This window comes from Bison bison, unplaced genomic scaffold, assembly GCF_000754665.1.
Source record: "Bison bison bison isolate TAMUID 2011002044 unplaced genomic scaffold, Bison_UMD1.0 scf7180017864453, whole genome shotgun sequence".
NCBI lineage: Eukaryota > Metazoa > Chordata > Mammalia > Artiodactyla > Bovidae > Bison > Bison bison.
In genome coordinates, this window is record NW_011495015.1 from 1,385,552 (window position 1) to 1,398,423 (window position 12,872).

Sequence of the window (12,872 nt, forward strand, 5' to 3'; positions counted from 1 at the left end):
GCCACTTGCTTACTGCCCCTCCCACCACAGCAGCCTTCCCGCTGTAAACTCAGTCTGGTTTCTCGTAACTCTCTGCTCCGCTCCCACGCTGTGTCCGCCCCGCCTCCAAGGGGACCACCCTCCCCAAACCCCCCAGCTCAGTGAGAAGCTAGATCAGCACCCGCAGGAGAAATGCGGTTTTCTCGGTGGTGGGTGGCAGGACAGAGCCGAGAGGCACCCGGGCGTCGGAGCGGAAGGATCAACCCCGGCCCCCATCCGTAATGAACCCAGAACTAGACCCCAGGCCCCGGGGTAGCTGCCCCAGGACGGAGAAGTGTCGTGGGGTAGGGGTGGCGGGTAGGTCGCATGTCCAAACAGGAGAACTGCTGCTGCAGGAGGCACCGTTCACACCTAGGCTCAGGTGGCGGGGTCTGGAGTCGGAGACCTTCGTGGCAGCACAGGGCCAGCGCCCAGAGGTGCCTGTGCTCTGAAGGGCGTTCCTGGGGCACCCGGAATTCTTTAAGAGTTTCATCTTTGTGTTTTGTAATCGAAGTGGAAGTGTGATGGGGCCCTGGCGAGGCCTTGGGCCTCGGAGCCTCGGCTGTGAGGGGCCCCACCTCCCCATCTCCCCTGGACTTTCCCCGCCCTGCCTGCTCACCTGTGGCTACCCCCGCCCTCAAGGTGTCCTGCAGGATCTCATCCCAACTTCCGTCATGGGGTCAAATCCTCCCACCGAACCCCACCCTCAGGAGGGCAGGGCCCGCATTACATAGAGGGCTTCCACAGTCCGCACTCAGGGAACATCTGAGCGATATCATGTGAATCCACAGGTAACCAAAGTGCACACCAGGTATTAAACGCCAACCTCTTCACTTTGGTTTTCTTACCTCCTCACTTAATGAAAGAATTACTCTCCTGGTATACTGAAGTGTGCTGAAGGCTCCCACCTCCCCGAGGCCAGAGAGCACGGTCTGACAGTCACTGGTGACGGGCACTCTGAAAAGCTCCCAGAGTTCACAGTATCCTCCAGATGGGGCCTCAGGACCCCCAGGAGCACCACTTAACAGAACACACACTGCTGTCTAGCAATGTGCCGTCTGGCACAGTTGGGCGCCTGGCAGTAGCTGAGGATGTATCTTTGGAAAAAGGAAACAAGTCAAGCATAAAATATAATAAAAAGAACAACCACACTTGCATGGTTTCAGATTTTATTTTTGTAATTATCTTCCCATAGAAGCAATAATCAGCATTTCCATAACATTTAATATTATTCATCAAAGCTGGAAAAAAAAACAGGAATAAAGCACAGTTTCATACACAAATACCACACGCTGCATATGTACAGTTAAGTTCAATATATTAGACTCTGCAGACTGGTTCACTCACACAGGACAGCACAGGGACTGCTGGGCTCTGAGAACGTGCACGTGGACCCTCTCCAGGAAAGGGACCACATGAGCTCAGAACACCTTTCCCTGCTGTGACCACCACTCCCTGCTCCTGAGCACCCCCAAGGAGAATAGCTTCTGTGAGCAGGAAGAGGAGACACTTCTCACCAGACCCCAGACAGGAAGCCCCCCCTGATGTCAGGGGAACAGCCACCTGCCCCGTACACACCATAACCCGTGGGGTGGGGTGGTGGTAGTCAGGGATGCCCAGGTTCCAGCCCCCTGCACTGGGAGGCCCACTCCCCAAGCCCCCAAGCCCTGCAGGACCCCTGGCTCAGTATGCATTTTTGTTCTATTATTATGAAGGAAAAGAGTAGAAGTGAAGCCTTTCTTCCAAGGCTGCACTGGATAACAGTCTACACAATGCAGTTGAGAGCATCTTCTAGGTGTGGCCGAATCTGCTGGGATGGCTGTGAATGAGTTCAAATGCACGTTAAGGTGACTCCTGGAGGGTGGCTGGATGTGGAGGGCACAGCAGCAAGGACAAGTGTGCACTATTAACACGTCACTGAGCACAGATGCTACTGAAACCAGTGTCCCCAAACAAGGGCTGGAAGGAGCCACTGCCCACAGACCATGTGGGTGCCAGGTTGGGGGTGGGGGGCACTCGAGGAGGATGTTCGTTAGTGTTCTGACCCGGACCTTCCAGAAAGAGTCCATCTACCACCCACCCACCCCTGCAAGGACACTCCCTGGACTCTCCCAGAGCTCAGGGTGACCTTGACCTCCCATGATACCACCTCTATGTCCCCGGGAAGCCAGCAGACCCGAGCCCAGGAGGCCAGGTGGGTGGCATCAGCTGCACTGCAGGGTCTGGGCTTCTTCCCACCAGGAGAGAGGGCTGAGCTCAGGCAAAGAACACCTTGAAGACAACCCATCAGGAGAGGCCGGGAAGGAACCACACATCAGCACCCCACCTGTGAAGCCAGTCCTGCTCTCTCAGCCACACGCGGGAGGTTTACGGAGAGCGCCTCCACGTTGAGCCGAGGTCCTCAGGGAAAGGACAGGTCTGTGGGACTGAGGCCAGCCGACAGCCTGGCGGGTGAGGAGACCGTCGCTGAGCTTCAGGAGGGAATGCCCACGGTCCAGGGAGAACTGCAGACGTGCACAGGGCCCCTGGGACACGCCACCGTCAAAACGTTCAGGCACCCACACGACCCTCCAGGTGCGTCTTGTTCTGGGAGAAGTAACGTCGTAAGGCTCAGAACAGCCTCCTGGCCCACACTCCATCTGAGGGTTTAATAACTTAAGTGTCTCTAATTATCACAGGGCATAAATCTCCTTATGAAAACAAATGTTTACAATATTACTTTGTTTAACCAGTAAACTTCACTTTTAGCAGCAATTATGAGATAAAATGCAAACAATTTCTCTAACAAATGACACGAGCCCAAGAGCAAAGACTGCCCATGCGTGTGACCCCTTTTGTTTAGAACAAGTCTGTCGAGAAATGGGTTTGCCAATTTTAAAATCAACTACACTATGACATGATGGGATGTTTCTCTATTAATTCCTGCTGGTGTCTGAGAAGAGCTCTTGTCAGGGAAAGAAAGGAAATGCTTCCAGGCAGCGGGCAGGGCAGTGGTCCGGGAACCAGGAACAAGACTTGTCTTACAGCATCAGAGCCAGGACCCTGTGAGTCTGGCTGTCCTCCGTGGAGTCCGGGGGTGAGTCATGCAGGCAGGGCCGAGCCTAGCACAGCCCCCCTGCGTACTCATCCTCCTCCTCCTCAGCGGCGGGGGCAGCGGTGCCTTCAGGCTTGGCCTGTGGGGGAGCTGCTGCCTTCTTCTTGACGCCGCCTCCTGGGACCACCAGGCTCAGGCCCAGCTTTGCGTACTGTCAATGACAAAGCGCAGCTCAGACTGGACGTCTGGGCCTGACCTTCGATACCACGGCTCTCACCTGTGCGCCAGGTCCTGGTCTCTGCCCCCTGGAAACCTGGACACCACTCGGAGGGAAATACCGCCATAAAACCCAACACTGCTGGGCCGCAGGGCGGGGGCTCGACCCGTGTGGCCACTGCCTGAGGGGCCCCAAGACCCCGTGAGCCTGACAGAAACTCACTCAGTCAGTGACCTGGAGGGGGACCCGCAGACCGAGCAGGGGGTGTCCCCACAGTATACCTGCTCAACGTGCACCCTGCGAGCCTCCTCTCTGAGCATCGGCCTCAGGGAAGGGGACAGGAGGGCAGGGCAGGGGGCAGGGTGGGCACTTACATCGTTGTCCATGTACTTGAACAGCGGCGAGTTGCACACCTCGGCCACCTGGTCCTGGTCTTGCTGGTCGTAGCCCTCCAGGAGCTGCTCCAGGGCAGCGCAGTCCTCGCTGCCATTGAAGCCGGGGATGCTGCCGGGACACGCACATGGGTGCTGGGCCTTGCACACCCACCCCCAAGCACAGGTCTGACCACGTACAAGTGCAGATCACACCCAGGATGGTTACCAGCAGAGGACCTGGGGCCCAGTGTCGGGGGGCCTGGCCTCAGGCTGCTCAGTTTAAACATCACCTGTGAGGAAACCCCTTATCCTGACCTTCCTGAAACATACACCTGAGGACTTCCTCTTTTTTTCTTATATGGCAAATATCACAAAATTACTCAAGTCACTCACTTCCACAGAAGCACCAGGAGAAAAACACAGCCAAGAACCCAACTCATAAAAACCCTGCTGCAAAAGCTGAAAGGCTCGCCATGTACTCGCCCTGTCCTGAACTTCACAGAAAACAAAAGCCCCGCCTCTGAAGGCAGGGCACCCATTCCAGCAGAGCAGGCGCACGGCCGGGCCTCACCTGTAGCTCTCGCGGACACAGCGCTCGGCCGCCACATAGTCGTTTCTGTGCAGGTGCACCAAGACCTGGGCGATTGTTTTCTGAAACAGAAGAGGGGTTAGGCCAGGTTCACACCCACGCGGAACCGACTCCACGACACCTGGAACGTAACTTGGTTTGCATCTGACATTCATCTCCATTTTCAGATGAAGCCCATCCGCCACTGTGTTTCAGACCTTCTGTTTCAGCTCTAAAACTCTCATTTCGTTCATTTATAGTTTCTATTAAACCAGCCCCTCTATCTACAACTCCACCAGTGCTGCCCTTGGTCGCATGGAGCAGCTGTCACAGCCACTTTACGGTCTAGATATGCTGACGCCAACACCTGGGTCTCTTCTCTGACAACCGTCACGTCTTCCTGGCTCCCTCTGTCCAGTCACTGGCCCCTGGCCCCTGCACCGACCCGCCCACCAGCCCAGGCTCAGGCCACACATTCGGTCTGCTTCCTGGGCAGCGGCTCTGGTCTTAGTTCAGCCCCTCTGCTCCGGGCCTGGCGACCCCCTGAAACACACATGCACACACACTCGGGAGCCCCCTCCTGCAGCCCTCCTCTCTGGGCCCCTTTCCCTAGCTCCTCTGGCTAGAGAGACAGGGTTTCTATGGGGGCCTCTTCCCCAGACCCTCTGTTTAGAAGATGGGGGGTGCCTCTCTTGAAGCTAAAAGGAAGAGGGGATATGAAGTCAGAAGGCTTCGCACCCGCTCAACGCTCAGAGTGCTCAGGGCACTGTCTCCTGTGCTCTGCCCAGCAGTGCTGGCTGTTGACCAGCAGGGAGAGCCAACAGTAGGATCACTCCATCTCAGCCAAAAACAGAAGTCCAGAAGGTATCATTTTAAAAAATTAACAAATATTCATGGAACACAGTCTCAGGCATAGCTACATCAATATGATTCAAGGAAAAGCCAAAACTAAGCACTTTGAAAGCATACCTTATAACAAGTTGGATAATTCTCAATTTCCTTATAAATGTTTTTTTCTTTCTGAATAGAGATTGCCGCCTCATCAAACCTGAAAACAAAACAAGAAATGCTGAACAAGGCAGGTCTAAGTGCCCCACAGCAGAGACCATGGTGTGACGTGTCTGACGTCACAGGTTCTAGAGAAATGAAGGTGGCATCGGGCCCATTAGCCACTGCCCCGCGCCCTCCGAGAGCTCCACGCAGTCAGTGTAACTACTGCATCTGACTTTCCCTCCTCGACCCCCAGCAGACAGAGCGAGAGGACTTCAGGACAGGCTGCTTCATATGGCAGTCGGGTCTGTAAGGACCATCCAATAATGAGCATCCATCAGATTCAACTAGCTGCTCTGAGAGCGGCTGTGAGAAGCCCTGGAGAGACAGGCCTGACTCCACCATCGCAGAGCCCTCTCCTTCCCTGGAAGTCCGTGCAGACGCCCCAGGAGCACTGGCTGCTGTAAGGACGACCCCCACCGTGTCTGCACCCTCGAGTGCCCACCCCAGCCTCGTCAGGCCCTGACAGCTCCTGGGGCCCAAAACAGGCAGTGACTGGGGCCGGGGGGCCACAGAGTGGGTAGACAGGGAGAGGTGAGCAAACGTCCTGCTCCACACCACGATCCTCAACAGTCACCTTCTCCTGTCCACTCGCATACACTCTCCTCTGCACAACTTTATTAATAATGGAGATAGGTTACTAAGCTTAAACTGCAGTGAAGTAAAAAACAGGGAAATTCCACAGGATCCTAGTTATCTGGGATCCAGCTACTCATGCTGTGGGTCCTAAGTCTGAAGGATAAAATGGTAAACAACCTGTGTGATGACACTGTCCGGCTGTCAGGAACCTGTCCACGTTCCTGGGTGAGCACTACAGATACTTGTCCCCCAGAGACATTGCAACCTCCCCTCCCCAGGTAAGAGACCAGACAGCCATAGAGCAGCCGAGCCAGGTCTTAACCAACAAGGCCCCAACGCATGTTGGGACGGTACTTAGAGCAGCAGTGGATCTTTCAATGTTTAACCCAATGTGCTGCTGTCTTATGGGCCTGGTGTGCCCCAGGTTGCACCCAAACGATCAACAAGCCCTTGCCTAAACATGGCCTGGAGGTCACAGGAGCACAGCGGTGTGAGACGTACCTGCGCCCACGCACCAGCAGCCGGGAGGCTTGCCCCAGGAGTTCGACAGCCTGCCGCAGGCGCTCTTCATTCTGTGGATCCAAGAGAAGAGAGTGTGGGCGGCTTTAAGGCAGGAATTTTTCTCCTCCCCCAACAATGATTTGATTAAAAAGTAACCCCACTGGATAGGGGGAGGGGATGGGGGAGGGGAAGCGGGGGCAGTGACACCAAAGCCACTAGAACCCATCTCAATGCTCCCAGAAGAAGAGCTCACTTGTGAGCTCAGGGGAGCTTTCAAAGTAGCCGCTGTGTTTCTCATGAAACTAAAGATTCTAAGTCTACGTAGAGGAAACAAATTCACTTACTTCAAACACATTGGCTGTCTGCTGATATAACTGCACAGCCTTTTCTGGATCTACATTCTCTATCAGCCTAAATGAAATAAGAATATCTGACTTATACATGAAACAGAAAACTTGTTTGCACCGGACTTTATCAAAGCAAAAAGACTCCCAGGCAGAGCTCCTGTCCACACTCACTTCCCAGCCCGCTCCAGGGCCATGGCGGCCGTGTCCGGGGTGCCGTTCTCCAGGTACATCATGCTGGCCTTCTCGATCAGCTGAACAGCCTCCGGGAGTTTCTGCATCTCCTTTAGCCATACAATAGGGCACAAAGCAGTAAATGCATGAATTAAGAAATATAGAGTTAACAATCTGAAACTGAAGAAGGCAAAGGACCCAAAACATGACACAATACACATACTGAAAATGAAACGCCTTCGCAAGGTCACTCTCCCCATCAGGCTTCCTTCAGCCAAACCAGAAACACACCAATTGATCCTGCAGAGCCCAGTCCTTCACAGGGTTTCAGAGAAACTACGCAAACGGAGAAGCCCACTTGCTCTTCAGTGTTTCCTGAGCAGCTACAGTTCCTGGAATACTCATGAGTGCCTGCTATACACAAGGCCTGTGCAAACCAGGCCGCAAACCAGGAGCCCGAGGGCTGGGTCTCATTTGCAAGGTCACTGCGCTTTAACCATTCACATCTCATAATCAGACACGTCCACAGAAGATCTGTTGGTGGCTTCATATATTAAAATATCAAAAGCATCAGCAGGCTCATGCCCCAACACGGCACTGGCGAGCGGGGCAGAGTGGCAGCGGGGGGGACCTACCCCCTCCTGGAAGCTGCATTTCTCCCCACCCCCGGCACGTCCAGGCCTGCCTCCTCCATTTCAGCCATCCCCCTGTGTGCACTTGTGCTTGCAGCCCTCTTACTCTGAGTGCCGTCAACAGAGTAACTCTACATATCTTACTAGTAAACTGAGTCTCAGCATCACATGAGCCATACATCTAGCATCCCCAATCCAAACCTTTTTTAAAAACTGGAAAAAATCATGAAAAAGCAAGGTGTAAAGTTTACAAGTGTTATCTACTCTAGGCTGACGTGCTGTGTCTCCATGCTGACCTTGCATGGCTTGTTTTCAAACCTGCCCATTCATCCTTCACTAAGCTGACAAATCGTTGAGGACATCACACTTGCTGGTCTCGTCCTTAAGACTACACACTGTAACTCATTTTACCTACAGGGCAGATGTGCCCCAACGTCACTGACCTTCAGCATCATGCCGGCTTGCTCGTATGCTCTGCAGAGAGAATACAAGTTCTCAGATGAGATCCTGAAGGGAAGAGAAACCCCCTACCAGATACGAGAAGTTGCATGTCTAAACTGGCTCAGGCAATACATACTTACTTTAGGCCCTTGTTACGACACAACAAAATTTTTCTTCCATTTATCTATGTGGGCAACAATGCCTTAGAAACAGCAGGCATCTAAGGTAAAGAGAATTCTCTTTGCCAATGCAAAATTAACTGATTGCTCACAGAAGCTAAATGACTTTCTACCTGACAAACCTAAATCCAAGTTTTGAAACAAATATTTTCTCCTCAGAAGCAAAAGAAAATTTTCTGCTTCTCTGAACAGGCACCAGTAGCTATATTAAGAAAGAGGGGAAAAACAGGGTTTCTAACTCACTTGTTTTTTCACAGGTTACTAAACAAAATGGTTCTAAAAATATGATGGTGATTTAAACACTGAATATCTTAGTGAGGAGTGACTTCATCTTTAAGGTTCAGGTGAAGACTGAAACAAATATAAAGCACTATTTTATTTACAGCAGTACACATGAATGCACTATTTCTGGGCTTATAACTAGGAAAAATTTACTGACCTAAGGGAAAGCAGCAACACTTAAAACATAACCTACAAATACATGAACACATAGAAGAAATTACTTACTTGGCAGCATGAAAAAGGCTGAATAGATGTAATAACGCACAATTAAGGGAAAAAAAAAAACAAAACAGTTTCTAAAGATCCATTATTTTAAAAAGCAAGGCTAACTAAATCACTGCTCCAATCTGTTCAAAAAGGCAAACCCCACAAAGCAGGTAAGTCAGTTTCAGTCAGTTCAGTCGCTCAGTCGTGTCCAACTCTTTGCGACCCCATGAATCGCAGCACGCCAGGCCTCCCTGTCCATCACCATCTCCCGGAGTCAACCAGGTAAAGAGGTCATTTAATGCCTGAGGATGTTAGGCAATTACATAAAAACTACGCAATTGACAAAAACACTGACAAGACACCACACAGATTTTTAAGCTACTTCTATTATGCATTAACCTGATGTTTTACTAAAAATGCAAGACTACTATAACCATTATCTACATGTGAGGTAAAACAAACATTTTTTAGTCAGTAAGATTATAAAATACCTCAGGAAAATTTGTTTTCAACTACTTAAAAATTTTATTTCAAATACCCAAGGAAGACTACACTTTGAAAATAGTTATACAGCGGCCACTCTGTCTACCTGCACCACCTCTTTGCTTTTCAGCACCTGTCTCTTCCATCTCCCTCATTTCATCCCAAGTAAAACCATCATCGAGCAAATCCAGAATCAATAAACTCTCAAAGGCAGCTCTGCAAAGCAGTGTGGATCACGATCAAGTCTCCATAAATCACCTTCAGAGTTTAGACATGCAGAGTTGCTCTAAGAGGCTTCTAAGCTAACAGCACTGTACCCCAAAAGCAGCAAACTCATAACCATTTCCAAAGGGTGAAAGATACGCCCTGTTGTTCTCATGGGCCACAGCTTCCTTCAGGCAGGCGTCTTTTGCTTGCTCAAACTGCTTGGCATTCTTAAAAGCAACAGCTGAAATAGAGGAAAATAAAAACAGATTTTTCTATTTCCATCATTTAAAAAAAAAACCTCAAATGAATCACTACCGAAATCTGTATGATAAGTAAGGTATTAGAATATAAACTTAACACTTAATCAAATACTTAGTAAATTTCATAAAACTATAAATACTACTTTTTTCTAAGCCATTTTCTTATAACTTTTTTGATTATCAATAATCTACAAGTATTTTCAAAAGTTTTTTTTTAAGTCTTTCTAACACCAGCACGTACACTTTGAGGAACCTAGATCACATCAATCAAGCAACAACGCAAACAACAGGCGGCGTCACAAAGACAGCTCCTTCCCTCACCAGTTTCACAGTTAACAACAGAAACAGTACTCAGTTAAAGCTTATTCTATCGTTTAAATTATTTTGAAACTGAAGTCCAATAAGCACACTCAATATTTTTATAATCTTTTTTAGCACAATCTTTAAATACTATCTTATAGACTTTGGAAAGCTCATGAAGTGTTGCTTACAAATAAGTGAAAAGTATACTGCTTTAAGAAAACATCACTTGCTAAAAACACTCTTAAAATTATCTTTAATAAAATGCTGAAAATAAACAACAAACCATTTCATCCCTGAATTTCTACATTTTGCTGTCATAAAACTTTACTAATGAAATGTATCTTGCATAAACCCTTAAAGAAAACAAACAATGTTTTAACGGGAAAATCTGACTTGAAGTACTTATTTCTGAAAGCAGAAATGGTCTCAAATGCATATATAACAGTTCCATGTTAAATTTCTCTCATGGAGGAGATCTGCAAAATGTCATGCTCTCCAGTTACAAAAACATTCTTGTATGAAGTGTCCATAAAACCCATGTAACATGTGAATCTGTAATTATTTTAATAATTATTCTGTAGAAACTATATCCTACATTGCGCTGATTAGTTTCAATTTTCCTGACTTCTTTCTTCCTGGTGATATACTGAAACTAAAGTCTGCCAAAAGCAGATTTCTTAGGTGGTTTCTACCCAAGGCTACCACATGTGATCACAACCACTGCAGAAACACACAATAAAATGTGTTCAGCCTATTTCAAAATTGTACTATGCTTTATATCCAAAATCATCAGAGATATGCTGAAAGCTGTCATTCCATAACTGAAAATGCTGAATTCTTAATAAGTTCTCTTTCTGTTGGAAATTTCAGGATGCTTTTATCTTATATGCAAATAAAGATATTAAAATATGCCTATAAACTTAACATTGGATGAAAACCTATCAGCACATCTCCAAGCAAGGCTGTAAAGAATAAGAGTCTAACATGCGCCGTGCACAACTGCTGAGAATGAGGCTTACGTGCTTTACAAAGTGAACCAAAAAAGTCTTTATTCAGAAATACTGGGAGAAAAGTATGACAAAACTCCTGGAAGTATATAGTATGAACTGACTGCAGTTCAAGAACACACTAATGATGCTGAAAGCCCACAGCTGCACCCACCCCACATTCTGCCCTCATGGGCGAGGGAGGCAGCTGGGTTTGCAACTCGGCACTCGAGACACCTGCAAACAGCACCTAGAAAAGCACAGGGTCTGGGCAGGTCTTTGGCTGTTTTTTTCTAACAACTAAGATGCTATAGGAAGCACTAAGAGTGAGAATTATGCCAAGATCAACATAACACACTGCGGGTGGCAGGGCAACTGTCACAAATACCTGCTTTTCCATACTCAGAAGCGGCGCTGTCATAATCCGGCTTCCATTTCAAAAAACCAGTTTTCAGGCTAAATGAAAGGAAGATACAGTTAACAGAAGTTACCAACCACATTCTTAAGTCAGAACCCTGCTTGTAAGGACCTTGTAGGTCTGTAAATAGGGAGGGAGGGAAATCATCAACTGGAAAGTCCCCATTAGTCTACCTCCGTCCAAATTTCCTGGTAACTACACACTTCATCACTTTCCCTCCCACTGTCACAGACACAGTCTCCCCCTTCTGAAATGTCTACATAACATCCAAGAAGAGTTGAGGTAATCACTGCCTGGTCCCCAGACGAGCAGTGCCAGTATTTGCTGCTAGCTCGCTAGAAATGTATGAATTGTTAAGCCTGCCCCGGCCCTGCTGAACCAGAAACAGGGTACCATCAGCAGCATCCAGGGTGTAACAAGCCCTGTGGCGCACTAAAGCCTGGGACAGTCGAGGCACCGCAGTGAGCTGCTGGATTCCCGAGACTGCAGCTCAGCAGAGGCACAGATGACTGGGACAGTCGAGGCACCGCAGTGAGCGGCTGGATTCCTGAGACTGCAGCTCGGCAGAGGCACAGATGACCTGAGCCATAGACGGGCCACACCAGCACCCAGTTAAGATGCTCCAAGGAGACTGCAGAGCGAAGCCAGAAGACTGCTGAAGACAAACTCTCAGAGCGACAGAGGGCGGCAGCAGGAAGGCTGCAATGAGCTGCAGTGGCCAGGACGGGCCACCAGAGAGGGCAGGGCAACAGGAGGAGGAGAGCAGGACTGGAGAAGGAGAGCAGCTGCTCTCCAGGACCACAGGACAACCAATCCCGAGGCCACATCTCCTTGTCCTTTCCATGATGCTTTCTGTAACTTCAGACTTACAGCTTAAACTAACCCTGTGACTGTCAAACTTGGGTGTGCATAAGAATTGCTAAATAAATACCGTCTTAAATTCTGAATTCAGTTAGTGAAAGCCACGGAATCGGGGAGGGGGCACCTTAACTGAGAGAGGGGGAAGCCCCTATAGCCTGCAGACGTCCACCCTTTCTTGTGTTCCTTTTAACTTGGCCAAATAAATTTAAAGTTTATGTTTGTGTAATTCCGCTGTAAGATTCAAATTTGTAAACAACTCTCAAGCTTAAATGGTTAAAATGCAGCCTGTCTACTCTAATCCACAAAACTGAGAAAGCATCGCAATAAAGCAAAATTCTAATCTCCACCCCTACCCCGAGGTCCTCATTATGTTTTCCACCGTGTGTGTGTGCGCGCGCGCTCAGTCGTGTCCGACTCTCTGTGACCCCATAGACTGTAGCCGGCCAGGTTCCTCTGTCGATTGGATTTTCCAGGCAAGAACACCGGAGTGGATTGCCATTCCCTTATCCAGGGGATCTTCCTGACCCAGGGATCGAAACCCCGTCTCCAGCCCTGTCAGATGGATTCTTTATCATTGAGTTACCTGGGGAGCCCCAATGTCCACCATAACATAACTTTTAAAATCCCACCAAAGACAAGACATATCCATTAAGTCGTCTTGTTGCTACACTTGAGAAAAGCTAGAGATTTTAAAACATAGTTGGGCCAGGTAGCTGCCCAACGAGACAGGAACCAGGAGCATCCGCTCGAAGAT

The 12,872-nt window shown here is 49.1% G+C and overlaps 1 protein-coding gene across 4 annotated transcripts in view; it reads right to left on the minus strand.

The window, feature by feature from the left end:
• Positions 1-1,170: 1,170 nt before the first annotated feature.
• NAPG (N-ethylmaleimide-sensitive factor attachment protein, gamma) overlaps positions 1,171-12,872 on the minus strand; it is a 12,112-nt gene continuing 410 nt past the window's right edge. The window contains exons 2-13 of one of the 4 annotated variants that reach the window (XR_826963.1): positions 11,228-11,295; positions 9,447-9,531; positions 8,619-8,636; positions 7,935-7,965; positions 6,860-6,969; positions 6,686-6,752; positions 6,342-6,412; positions 5,181-5,259; positions 4,215-4,294; positions 3,644-3,773; positions 3,043-3,263; positions 1,171-2,604 (exon numbers count right to left, since the gene is read on the minus strand). Coding sequence is in view for 3 of the 4 variants with exons in the window: in XM_010859080.1 (XP_010857382.1) it covers positions 3,120-3,263; positions 3,644-3,773; positions 4,215-4,294; positions 5,181-5,259; positions 6,342-6,412; positions 6,686-6,752; positions 6,860-6,969; positions 7,935-7,965; positions 8,619-8,636; positions 9,447-9,531; positions 11,228-11,295; positions 12,702-12,730 (912 nt within the window). In the remaining variant the exon portion in view is untranslated. Of the gene's footprint in view, positions 3,264-3,643; positions 3,774-4,214; positions 4,295-5,180; positions 5,260-6,341; positions 6,413-6,685; positions 6,753-6,859; positions 6,970-7,934; positions 7,966-8,618; positions 8,637-9,400; positions 9,532-11,227; positions 11,296-12,701; positions 12,867-12,872 lie in introns of those variants that run through there. The other 3 variants (XM_010859080.1, XM_010859078.1, XM_010859079.1) reach the window with 3 other exon arrangements.